This window comes from Microtus ochrogaster, chromosome 5, assembly GCF_000317375.1.
Source record: "Microtus ochrogaster isolate Prairie Vole_2 chromosome 5, MicOch1.0, whole genome shotgun sequence".
NCBI classification, from domain to species: Eukaryota; Metazoa; Chordata; class Mammalia; order Rodentia; family Cricetidae; genus Microtus; species Microtus ochrogaster.
In genome coordinates this window covers 37,955,444-37,968,079 of record NC_022012.1, presented here as the reverse complement: position 1 = coordinate 37,968,079, position 12,636 = coordinate 37,955,444, and the positions used below count along the sequence as shown (strand labels likewise).

General features: G+C 48.9%; 1 protein-coding gene across 3 annotated transcripts in view; it reads right to left on the bottom strand.

Moving 5' to 3' along the window:
- Window positions 1–3,601: 3,601 nt before the first annotated feature.
- Window positions 3,602–12,636, bottom strand: part of Usp2 (ubiquitin specific peptidase 2) — a 31,781-nt gene continuing 22,746 nt past the window's right edge. For all 3 annotated transcript variants that reach the window (XM_005347158.2, XM_013346304.2, XM_005347160.2), the window contains 11 exons: window positions 10,656–10,706; window positions 9,704–9,827; window positions 8,834–8,945; window positions 8,642–8,752; window positions 7,501–7,565; window positions 7,214–7,317; window positions 7,037–7,117; window positions 6,874–6,952; window positions 6,582–6,689; window positions 6,107–6,227; window positions 3,602–5,371 (listed from right to left, as the gene is read on the bottom strand). In XM_005347158.2, the coding sequence (XP_005347215.1) occupies window positions 5,284–5,371; window positions 6,107–6,227; window positions 6,582–6,689; window positions 6,874–6,952; window positions 7,037–7,117; window positions 7,214–7,317; window positions 7,501–7,565; window positions 8,642–8,752; window positions 8,834–8,945; window positions 9,704–9,827; window positions 10,656–10,706 (1,044 nt within the window). In that variant the 3' untranslated portion in view covers window positions 3,602–5,283. The remainder of the gene's footprint in view (window positions 5,372–6,106; window positions 6,228–6,581; window positions 6,690–6,873; window positions 6,953–7,036; window positions 7,118–7,213; window positions 7,318–7,500; window positions 7,566–8,641; window positions 8,753–8,833; window positions 8,946–9,703; window positions 9,828–10,655; window positions 10,707–12,636) is intronic.

Genomic DNA, 12,636 nt, shown 5'->3' with positions numbered 1-12,636 from the left:
TGACAGCAGCTGCTTGTGCCACAGCAAGGATGGACTTTATTCTCCCGAAGTGTCTGGAGCACTGAAGTAGCCAGGAAGAGGAATCCCGATGGAACATTCTAAGCTTATGGGAGTGAGAGGAACTTCAGTTCTAAGATCAGCTGAAGAAATGATGATCCCACCCTACCCCCAACAATGTCACTGTGTGCCCTAAAGAGCTTGTACCCTTTTTTGTTTGTTTTTTGACAGGGTCTTACCATATGTAGCTTTGACTGTCCTGGAGTTCTCTTATGGACCAGGCTGACCTCAAACTCAGAGATTCACCTGCCTCTGTCTCTCAAGTGCTGGGATTAAAGGGGTGCACTACCATGCTTGGCTTTTTTTTTTTTTATGTGTATGGGTGTTTTTTCTTTTTAAGATTCATTATTATGTATACAGCATTCTGCCTCCATGTATGCCCACACGCCAGAGGAGGGCACCAGATCTCATTATAGATGGTTATGAGCCACCATGTGGTTGCTGGAAATTGAACTCAGGACCTTTGGAAGAGCAGCCAGTGCTCTTAACCACTGAGCCATCTCTCCAGCCCGTGTTTTGCCTGAATGCATGTATGTGCACCATGGGCATATAGTTCCTCCAGAGGTCAGAAAAAGGCATCAGATTCTCTAGGGCTGGAGTTGTGAACTGATTTGTGCTTGCTAGGAATTGAAATGGGGTCCTCTGGAAGTGTAGCTGGTATCTTTAGTCAATGAGCCATCTCTCCAGGCCTTCTTCTCTTTTTTGAAACAAAAGCTTTTATATATATATATATATATTCCGACTGCCCTTTAAATTGCCATATATCTGGGGGATGACTTTAGACTTCTGATTCTTGCACCTCTCTCCCTGCTCCTCCAAGTGCTGGTGTTCCAGGCTTGTGCTGCTATGCCTGGCTCTCAAATTTTGATGGAAGTTCTTTAGGAAGTGGGAGTGTGACTCAGTATACTTAGTGTAACACCTGCTTAACATGCACAGGCCCTGCATTTAATCTCCAACACCCTAAAACAAACCAAAAGTCAAACCTCCTTAGGGGATATGGTGGTTTGAATGAAAATGCTCCCCAAAGATACCATCTCACACCTGTCAGAATGGCTAAAATCAGAAACTCCAATGATAGCCTTTGCTGGAGAGGTTGTGGAGGAAGGGGTACCCTCATCCATTGCTGGTGGGAATGCAAACTTGTGCAACCACTTTGGAAAGCAGTGTGGCGGTTTCTCAGGAAATTAGGGATCAACCTACCCCTGGACCCAGCAATACCACTCTTGGGAATATACCCAAGAGAGGCCTTATCATACAACAAAGTATATGCTCTACTATGTTCATAGCAGCATTGTTTGTAATAGCCAGAACCTGGAAACAACCTAGATGTCCTTCAATGGAAGAATGGATGAAGAAAGTATGGAATGTATACATATTAGAGTACTACTCAGCAGTAAAAAACAAGGACTTCTTGAATTTTGCATACAAATGGATGGAAATAGAAAACACTATCCTGAGTGAGGTAAGCCAGACCCAAAAAGAGGAACGTGGGATGTACTCACTCATATTTGGTTTCTAGCCATAAACAAAGGACATTGACCTATAATTAGTGATCCTAGTGAAGCTAAATAAGGAGAACCCAAAGAAAAACATATAGGCATCCTCCTGAATATTAACCTTCATCAGGCGATGAAAGGAGACAGAGACAGAGACCCACTTTGGAGCACCGAACAGAAATCTCAAGGTCCAAATCAGGAGCAGAAGGAGAGAAAGTACGAGCATGGAACTCAGGACCGTGAGGGGTGCACCCACACACTGAGACAATGGGGATGTTCTATCAGGAACTCAACAAGGCCAACTGGCCTGGGTCTGAAAAAACCTGGGATAAAACCAGACTCGCTGAACATAGCGGACAATGAGGACTACTGAGAACTCAAGAACAATGGCAATGGGTTTTTGATCCTACTGCACGTTCTGGCTTTGTGGGAGCCTAGGCAGTTTGGATGCTCACCTTACTAGACCTGGATGGAGGTGGGTGGTCCTTGGACTTCCCACAGTGCAGGGACCCTGATAGCTCTATGGGCTGACAAGGGAGGGGAAACTTGATTGGGGGAGGGGGAGGGAAATGGGAGGCGGTGGCGGGGAAGAGACAGAAATCTTTAATAAATAAATAAACGGGAAAAAAAGAAAAAAAAAGGAAAATGCTCCCCATAGACCCATAGGGAGTAGCACTATTAGGAGATGTGGCCTTGTTGGACTAAGTGTGACTTTGTTGGAGGAAGTGTGTCTCACTGGGAGTGGATGCGAGGTCTCAGATGCTCAACCATGCCCCAGTGTCACTCTCTTCCCACTGTCTGTGGATTGGAGTGTAGAACTCTCAGCTACCTCTCCAGTACCTTGTCTGTCTTTATGCTTCCCACCATGATCATAATGGCTAAACCCTTTAACGGGGGGGGGGGCAGTTATTTCTAAAGGGTTTTTTAAAAAACATGTATGCAGTGTTCTGCCTGCATGTGTGCTTGATTGCCAGAAGAGGGCGCCAGATCTCATTACAGATGGTTGTGAGCATCATGTGGTTGCTGGGAATTGAACTCAAGACTTCCGGAAGAGCAGCCAGTGTTCTTAACCTCTGAGTCATCTCTCCAGAAAATGGAGGGCTCCAGTCATCAGTCTGCTCTAAGATAAGCGACACTGTGTCACTGTGTCCAGCATCTGTTGGGACATGTGCAGCAGAGGTCTGCTCTATGCTCTAAGCGACACTGTGTCCAGCATCTGTTGGGGATGTCTGCAGCAGAGGTCTGGCCCACACAGATCAGTTCTCCTTACAGATATGTGAACGATGTGTGGTGGCTCAGACCTGTAATCTCGATACCGTGTAGTTAGAGCAGGAGGGTTGCTGAGTTCAAGAACAGCCTGGGATTCAGAGAACCTGTATTTTAAAAGGGGGGTTAGCAAGTAAAAGCGCCTGGCCCAAAGCCTGATGGTCTCTTCTGATCCCTGGGACCCACATGGTGGAGGGAAAGAATCAACTCTTGCATGTTGTCCTCTGACCTCCACAGGTAAACGCATGCACCCCTCTCCCAGTAAATGTAAAAACCTCTTAAAGAGTCACCACCAGATATGTTAGTTCTCCCAGGGGTTTAGACAGTGCCCTATAGGATAATGTCTTTGTAAGTATGCTATAGCTCATAAACATTTTGGCCAAAAGAATAAAATACATATAAACACAAGACAGCTCAATCTGGGAATCCATATGTAGAATATGAAATCTGAAACACATACTATTTAAGGAACAAAAAAAGAATTGAATGCTAGGCAGTGGTGGCGCACGCCTTTAATCCCAGCACTTGGGAGGCAGAAGCAGGAGCAACTCTTGAGTTTGAAGCCAGCCTGGTCTACAGAGCGAGTTCCAGGATGGTCAGAACTATACAGAGAAATCCTGTCTCAAAAAAAAAAAAAGGAAAAGTTTAAACTTAACAGGTGTGTTAAGTTTCTAGAGTACAGTGTTCAGAGGCCAGCAGAAGCGGTGAGCTGTGTGGCCTCACTAAGCTGGAGCACGTCCCAGATTTGAGCCCCTCCCAATCAAGACGGGCACAGCGGCAGCTTCGTTCTCAAAGCTACTATTTATTCTGTACAAGGCTCCACTGTACAACAGCCATTTGCCTCTTGCTTACATAGTAAACAAGTGTACACCAGCCCTTAGGCTCAGTTCACAGTCTTCCCTAGAGAAGGGTACCAGGCCAGGTAAACTCAGGGTGTCTTTCTCGGGTGCCTCAAGCACTCCAGGTTCTGAGGGCATTATCGGGCCCACCTGTGGGCGTGTGCAAAACACCTTAGTGCTGAATAGCTTGGCTCTTGGGACAGTGTGGAGTTTTGCCTAATGACTGAGGGCCAATCAAGTCCACGGGAAAGAATCCTACGAGACAGCCCCAGACATCCAGGCTTTAGCTCCTAGGGTAGGACCAAAGACTGATGCCGAGAGAGGGTTAGGGGTGGCATGGGTGTCCCTGAGCAGCTCAGTCCAGAGGGCCTTTGTCCAGGAGACTCTGAGAAAGGGGACAGGTGGCAGGAAGCTTGGGGACAGGGGCATTAAGAGGAGAATAAATTAAAGGTGAAGCTCTAGGGACAAGGGGCCTGGACTGTCCTTCAAACAGCTGGGGAGTAGACCAGGGGCGGGTGAGTGGACAGCAGGAAGAGCTAGATACACTATCTGAAGAAATATCCTTTACCCATTTCCCGCTTAACCTCACTGCAACGCACAACAAACCGGGGGCTAAAGGCAGCACCTTATTTCCCCAGGAGTCTTTGAACATGGCACTGGGATAACGGGAAACAGCTGAGGGATATCTCAGGAAGGGGAAGTTACCCCCTGGTCCCCAAATGGTATAAGGCACAAATCTTGGAGGCAACTAGATTCCATCCAAAACATAAAAAAGAAAAAAACACATTTTGAAACAGAAAACTTACTTAGATTCCAGGTCTACTGTGACTCTGCTTGGGCCTGGCTGACACTCACCTAACACCACAGAGGCCAGCATTAGGGAAGTTGCATTTGGAGAAGGGAAAAAAAGAACCCCCCCCCCCAAACCAAAACCCAACAAAAACAAAAAGGGAGGGCCAGCCCGAAGTCCCAGCTGTGAAGAGGTGTGAAGGACGGCGTCTCCAGTCGGAACATGTTCGTTACAGTTAATTTTTTAAAAATGTTGGGCTTTTGAAAACCCAAACCAGCTTTTTTTCAAAGATGTCCCCCTCATCTGTACCCCTGGACTTAGCAGCGTTAAGAGGGCTCTTGGCTCATGGGTGTTTCCTTTCTGGGCTGGTGAGCAGGTCCAGGGGGCATTCGGCACAGGCTCCTCCCTAACTCAATCCAGCAGCGATGCTCCCAGCAGGCTCCAGAGGGCGCTGTCCTCCCAGAAGGTGTGGGGCAGGAGAGGGCAGCAGGTGGCCTGAGGATCTTCTCCCCACAGACTGCTGTTGTTTATTACACACAGGAAAAAACCGCAAACTTAAAAATGCTTACAAGAGAAGCCGAGGAGCTGAGGAACACTGCTGTCGTCTCTACATGAGTCCGTCTTCCCTGATGCGCCGTGGCTCAGGGGCACCTGGCTCCTTGCTCCAGACCCCGACCAGGCCGGACCAACTTCTGCTCGGCAGCTTTATTTTATTTTTCTCTTACTTGTCAGGATTTTGTTGTTTTTTTTGTGGTGTTTTTTTTTTCTGAATTTTTAAAAAACTTAGGACGTGGGGCTGCCACAGGGAAGAGGGAAGGGCTGTAGCTCCGCAATGCTACATACGGGAGGGTGGACTGGCCAGTTCATAAAAGAGCAAATAGGCGTCGCTGGTGCGCACTTGGCTGGAGGACATGGGTGTGACACTGTGGAGAGACCAGGTAAAAGTCAGAGCCTGTCAATGAAGGCCACAGGGACAGAGCCCAGTGTCGCCAGCTTCTCTATGCCAACATAAGCTCTGCCTCTGTCCTTTCAGTTTGCTTTTTTTTTGTCAAGATTTTTATTATTTTTAAAAATGCGTATGCGGTATGTGCATGGGTACTTGCACTGAGTGCAGGTGCCCATGGTGGCAATGGCAATGAACTCCTCCTCAGCTATAGCTGTAAGTGCTCTTAACCACTGAGCTATTTCTTCAGCTCCACCCTCTTTTTTTGAGACAGGGTCTCATATAACCCAGGCTGACTTCAAGCTTGTTATGCAGCTGAGGATGACTTTGAACTCCTGATCCTCTTGTTCACCTCTCAGAGGCTTGGCTACAGGTGTAAGCCACCATGCCCATTTTTGACAGCCCAGAAAGGGCAGCGCAGACTTGTGTGTATGATGTTTGGCCTCGACTTTCTTTTTTTTTTTTTTTTTTTTTTTTTTTTTTTTTTTTTCGAGACAGGGTTTCTCTGTGGCTTTGGAGCCTGTCCTGGAACTAGCTCTGTAGACCAGGCTGGTCTCGAACTCACAGAGATCCGCCTGCCTCTGCCTCCCGAGTGCTGGGATTAAAGGCGTGCGCCACCACCGCCCGGCTTGGCCTCGACTTTCTGTCTGTTCAAGACGGAAGCCGTATGAGGTGGTCTGCTGTCTAGGAGCCCTGTCTGAACCCCAGCTCTCACCTGGAGTCATTGAAAGTGTGCCATTCGCCCGTTCCTGGACTTCGGCAGTAGGCTGTATAATGGCCTCCCATGGTGGTTCCGGAGTGATTGGACACAGCATAAAGGTTGTAAACAGCGTGGTCTGGGGAGGAGACACAGGTGTTGAGCTCTGGAGGCATTCCTGCCCCAGGCTTTCCCTTCCTCTCATTTCCCTATTTATTTATTTATTTTTGTCCCTTAAAGAAACTATAGCTTCTACTTAAAAAGTTGAAAGTTAATTTTAGTTACTCATTGCGTGTGTGTGTGGGGGGGGGGTCAGAGGGAAAACCTGAAGGAGCCAATAGTCATCTCTCCTGGGTGAGTTCTGGGGATGGCTCTCAGGTCAGCACCTTCATCTGCTGACTTTTCTCAAGGGCTCCTTACATCCCAGTTTTTCCCAATTCGCCAGCTTTCCCCTCTGGCATCTTCGGACTTCCTCCTGATGAAGTATACTCACTGGTGTTTTCTGAAGCAAATTCTCTCAAGTCCAGGTCTCTTAGTGGAAAATTCACAAATGTTGTGAGCTTGCTGGTTCGTATCCTGGATTCCGAGAATCGCTTCAGGTCTGTGATTGTTGCGAGTCAAGGACAAAAAGCCGGAAGAGAGTCCTTGGTGAAGGCTCTTCTCGGGAGCAGGAAGGCAGACAAAGAAGTCTACGCTGTTTTTTTTCCCTACTCTGCTCCCCTGCCCTTTGGTCCCTTGTCATTTGTCACAACAAAGAGTCAGGTCCCACCCTGGGGCAAGGATACGGAGCACCAAGATCTTTGGGAACCTCTGCACAGAGAACTTCTTTATACATCGTTTTCTGGCTCGGCAGCGGCAGCATGTCTGAAAGACAAGATGGAAGGGGCTAGACCCGGGTGACCCCTCCCCAGCAAGGCACTGGGGACGGCTTCTCTGTCACTGACTTACTGGCTTTTCGTCCCCATCCAGCACATCCTCTTTGGTGAAGAGCCTCATGCAATCCATTAATGTCACCTCAGGATAACCTCTCTGGAGAGAAAAAAAGTCCAGGTCAGCTGTGCACAGCCTTGTAAAGCCCGAGGGAAGCTGGCGCTGGGCTCCAGTGGGGCATACCTATACCTTTACCTTTGCAATGGGCAACGAGAGGTCCCAGAAGGGATCGAAGACTGTGGAGCAGTAGCCGCAGTCAGTGCACGTCAGGGAGCTCTTCAGCTGCCCAACAAAGAGATCTGGGGAGAGAAAGCCAGGGTGTGCTCAACATACTGAGGGCTTGTCTTCCTTTTCTCTCTGCTCATGCCTTAGTTTTAAGAGCCACAGGCAGAAGCAGGGTTCCCTGGGAAGACAATCCTCGGAGCTTCTTAAGCAAAAGTAGGGAACGGGAGATACAGGTATTTTCTTATCTGTGTACTTACCCCCAATCCGACTGTCTTCCCTCTCTAGATACTTTCTCCACATCTGCCGCCCCTTTTCGTCATCCCTGGGAACCACAGACAGGAAGACAGCTGTGTCAGACCCCAGTAGGCGAGGGTCTATCAGGTAGACTCTGATGTGGGAGTGTCATATATCAATCTGTTGATTTCATTGGTTTAAGCAATAAAGAAACTGCTTGGTCTCATAGGTTAAAACATAGGTGAGAGGAGTAAACAGAACAGAGTGCTGGGAGGAAGAGGAAGTGAGCTCAGAGACAGCTCTGCGCTCTGGAGCAGAGACGCCATGCTCCCGGCTCCTGGGCGGACGCCGGGATAGCTCTGCTCTCTGAGGCACACGCGATGAAGCTCCGACCCAGGATGGACGTAGGCTAGAATCTTCCCGGTAAGACCGGTGTTCACTAAGACCGATGCTCACAGATTATTAGAGATAGGTTGATTGGGATATCAGAATTAGCCAGTAAGGGTTAGAGCTAAAGGGCCAAGCAGTATTTAAATGAATACAATTTGTGTGTTATTTCGGGGCATAAGCTAGCCAGGCGGCTGGGGTGCTGGGAACGCAGCCCTGCCACTCATATTACTACAAGACTCTTTATGTGTTTATATGTATTTTCTTTGTGGTGCTAGGCGGGGAATCCTAGACCTTGCTTGTGTTCTTCACACAACCCACTGAGCTGTACCTCCTAAGCCAAGGTTTTTCTTGAGACAGGATTAGCCCAGGCTGGTCTCAAATTCATAATCCTTCCCACCTCAGCCTTTTGAAATCTAGGATTACAGGAGTATACCACCATGCCTGGCTTCAAACTTCTAATCTTTATTTTTTATTTTTTTTTTAAATTTTTTTTTTATTGAGAAAAGGAAAAAAAAAACAAGTTTCCACCTCCTCCCAGAAACTTCTAATCTTTAATGTAACTTAGTGGCAGAGTGCTTGCCCATCACGTCCAAGGCCCTAGGTCCAATCCCCAGTAACACACACACACACTACCATCACCAAAATAAAAAAGCTCATGTTTAAAGCAGTAACGAAGCAAATTTGATTCTCCCCAGATCACTACTCTCAAAGAAGTAGGCACAAATTCCAAGTTCACAAAGACTTCCCCACCAGTGGCGTTCTCCTCTTACTTACGGGAGGTGATCAAGGTTCTCAGGGCTGGGCTTCGGCCTCACTGTCACCCGGTTCACCTCATTGTGGAGCCCATCCAGGAGGAAGCGAAGGAACTCCTGAGCATCCTGCTGACTGAACCCAGAGAAAGTGAGTGAGCAGCGCCCTGCTTGCGCCACCAGCCCCCGGGGGAGGACATGCATCCAAGGCCCTTACTTATAGCCGACAAAGCGTGGTGCGTATCTCTGAATCTGGGTCTTGAACTCAGACGGGCTCACCACATCATTGGGGGATGACGTCCATATGGTCTGGATTAGTTTTGCAAACTCTGTTAGAAGGAGTGATCAGAGAGGGGGTGGAGGAGGTGAGATATTTTCTGTTTAAGAAAGTGATTGTATTTTAAACTGTGTGTGTGTGTGGGGGGGGTTGATGTATGCAAGCTTGTGAGTACCCAAGGATTCCAGAAGTGGATGCTGGGAACCCAGGAACTAGAGTTACAGGTTGTTGTAAGCTGCCTGACAAGGGCTCTGAGAACCAAACTCTGGTCCTCCTTAGGAGCAGTAAACATTCTTAACCACTGAGCCACTTCTCTAGGCCCAGGTGAGATCATATGTACGAATATGACTATATATATATATATATATATATATATATAACCTTGAGCTGGGTGTGGTAGCACACACCTGTGATCCCAAGTTAAGGTAGGAAGAAGATCAGGAGTTCAAGGCCAGTTTGGGCTACCTGAGACCCTGTCTCAAAAATACAAGACGACCATCCACGCAAACCATGGATCAACCAACCAATGAACAAACAAGATAGGACCCTGAAACTGGAGTCAGGCATGGTATAATCCCAACACTTGGGGAGCTGAAGCAGGAGAATCATGAGAATCATGAGCTTGGGTCTAGCCAGTGTTACACAGTAAGGCCATATCTCAAACAACAGATCCTGGAACACATCCCAATGAACAACAGGCAAAGAAAGAAAAATAGAGGGGTGGAGTGTATCCAAAACACAACCATCAGTCCAGCCTGGTAGAACAGAGCTGGGAAGGAAGCAGGGCCACACCCACATGGGGCTCCTCACCTTCCATGAGGGCTGTGTGTGCGCTGCTGGTGTGGCCGAGGTCCCGCATGTATAGCCTTTGAAGGCAGTAATCTCTCAACTCTCGGGTGTTGCTCAGGCACTGAAGAATTGAGTTCATGAAGCACTAAAAGAGATGATCTGGGCAATTAGTGGGTGTGCACAGCTCGAAGCTTCCCAGTCAGTGGCACTGTTGGGATGTGGTAGCAACTTGAAGCAATGGGGCCCAGTGGGAGGCCTTTAGGTATTGGGGGGCTTGCCCCTGAAGGACCCCAATCTCTTCCCTCTCTGTCTTGTGCATTCTGGTCATGAGGTGAATGGCTTTGTTTGCTGCACATGTACTATCTCGTCACAAGCCCAAAGCAACAGAGTCACTAAGTCAGCCACGAACTAAAACAGCCCAATAAACTTACTGTCATTTCAAGTTGATTTATCTCTTGGATCTAGCTGAGGGACAAAAAGCTAACTAACACAGGGATGGAGTTAAGACCTTTACCCGGCACCTCTGTTACTTGCAACTAAAGGCTCTATTTCACCTCCCAAAGGTGAACTCCCTCACAGCGCCAGGTTCCTCTTTCCCAGAGAGAAGGAAGGCAGGGAGGAGTGAGGCAAGTCCCCACTATGGGGAAAGGCCATATAATTGGTTATTTCCTACTGAGGTGTACAAAAGGGTGTGGGCACACCGGTCAGCAGTGGGTGGGAAATGATGGGAGAACCAGGAGGAAGGTCCAGGAGAGAAGCAAGCTGGCAATGAATGGGGCAACTTCCTTTTAGCAGTACTTCCTGCTGGGGGCGGGTGAGACAGAGCCCAGCGATTCACTGAGACACAGCCAGGAAGGGCAGGTACTGATTGCCCTCTAGGATAGGAAGTTAGCCGGAGCCAGGAGGGGACTCCATTGGATTATCCCAGTCAGGAGAATAGGGGATGACCTCTACTCTCCTGGGAGGAACTTACCGTGTTCCCAAGGTTTCGAAGACCAGCCAGACCCTGGGCACTCTTCGAATTCTGTAAGCAAAGAAAACGTGACCTATGAGGAGGCCCAGAGCCTGGCTCCACACAGCTCTCACTCAGCAGCCACCCCACCCCCCACCCCCGCTGCAGTGTTCTTGTCCCCTTTTCTTTCAGACTGGGTTCCTCTGTGTAGACTGAGCTGTACTCGCTCTGTAGACCAGGCTGGCCTCAAACTCAGAGATCTTTCTGCCTCTGCCTCCCGAGTGCTGGAGTTAAAGGTGTGCGCCACCACCACTCAGCAAAGTGTTCTCTTTTTAACCTCGGTCTGAGTCTTGGAAGAAAAGAGGGTGGAAGAATGCCTATTTTCAATACACAATCTATTCTTCAGGGCTCACCTTTTATGGTCTCACTGGGTAGCCTAGTGAACTTGTGGCAATCCTCCTGCCTCAGCCTCATGAGTACTGGGATTACAGGTATGACCTACTACATTTGACTTCTCTTATTCTTTCTCTGCCACAGTGGAGACTAGATAAGAGAACTAGAGGCTAGGGATCCATAAATCCAGCAATATATATTTCTTGCTGTAAGAAACTGTAAGGTTAGGCAGGGTGAGGAATGCCTGCAATCCCAGCACTTGGTTCACGGTCAGCCTCAGCTACATACACAGGTGAACCCAAAAGTCTGAGCTATATGAAACAACAAAAAAAAGCTTTCCTATATGAAACCCGGGTTCTAGTTCACATGACCTATATTTGTAATAGATGTTCAGTATATCAGGGAACCATCATATCGTCACTTTAAGGGGGTTGAGAAAGGTTAAATGACAAACCACTCTAATTGAGTTTTGATCTTCAGCGGGGGGGGGGGGAGACTCAAGCTGCCTGCCATTCTGAGTTGCCAAAGACAGGTGGAATTCCTTCCAGCTGAACTCAGCATCTAAGGGCTGAGCCAAGGCAGGAGGATCCTCCCTGCCCGCCTCATCCCAACTGGCCACTGGCTGCAAACACTTGCTGCCGGCTTGCACGGAGCTGAGGAAGCACCTGGCTGAAGGTGCCGCTCTAGTCTCTACTGCGGAGGCTGGTGAGGGGGCTGGAGAGAGAGCAGGTGCAAGGCTGAAGGCTCTGAGTGCCATTTGTCACAGTCTCTTTGCTAAGCCTGGGCACACCTGGGAATCAGGAAACCTTCAGGCTCAAAGGGTTAAAGATACAGTGGATGAGTCTGTGGATGAGGCTACCACCCCCTCTTAGGAAGAGGCCTCGGAGCAGGCAACTCTGGAGCAACACTGGTTGGGGCATGCGTGGGGCCAGCTCAACCCTGATCAGAACAGAAGCCTGAAATAACTCAGCTAAAATTACTCATGCTGTGTGCTGACAGCCTAGGAGACTGTCAGCGGCTCAAAGCCCAGGAGACTGTCAGCTTGAAGGGGGGAGGGAGGAGCAGGCCGAGGGAGGGCTTTTCTCAAGAAGTGCCAGGCCCGTCCCACAAGTAAGAGGATCCCTCCCCTGGTCAGTTGTCAGGTCCAGCTGTAGGAGGCAGAGAAGAGAGCACACCCAGAAGAGATGTGGTTTAAACCTTCAGCTGCAGGGAGCACCTGCTGCCATCAGGTAGGGCGTAGCATCCTCCACTGCCCTGCCCTGTACTGTTAACCATAAGTGGCCCCAAATAAAATGCGAATACCACCGCTGGGTGTCGTGGTTGATTGGGCTTGGCTAGTGTTTGTGTAAGGTCCTGGGTTCAATCCCAGGTAGTGGCAAATGGGAACTCTGCCTTGCTGACAACAGTGGTGGGCTCTATAAGGGGGCTACCACAGAGACGGTCCCTGTGAACAAAGATCTTGTCAGAGCGTTGGATAAAGTGGAAAAAGACTCCCTTTCCCCCAGAGCCCAACAGCAAAGCATGGCTGCGATCTCCATGCTGCCCACTTGGAGACACCCACTGAGGAGTGCCCACACACGCTGCCCACTGAGGAGTGCCCACTTGGAGA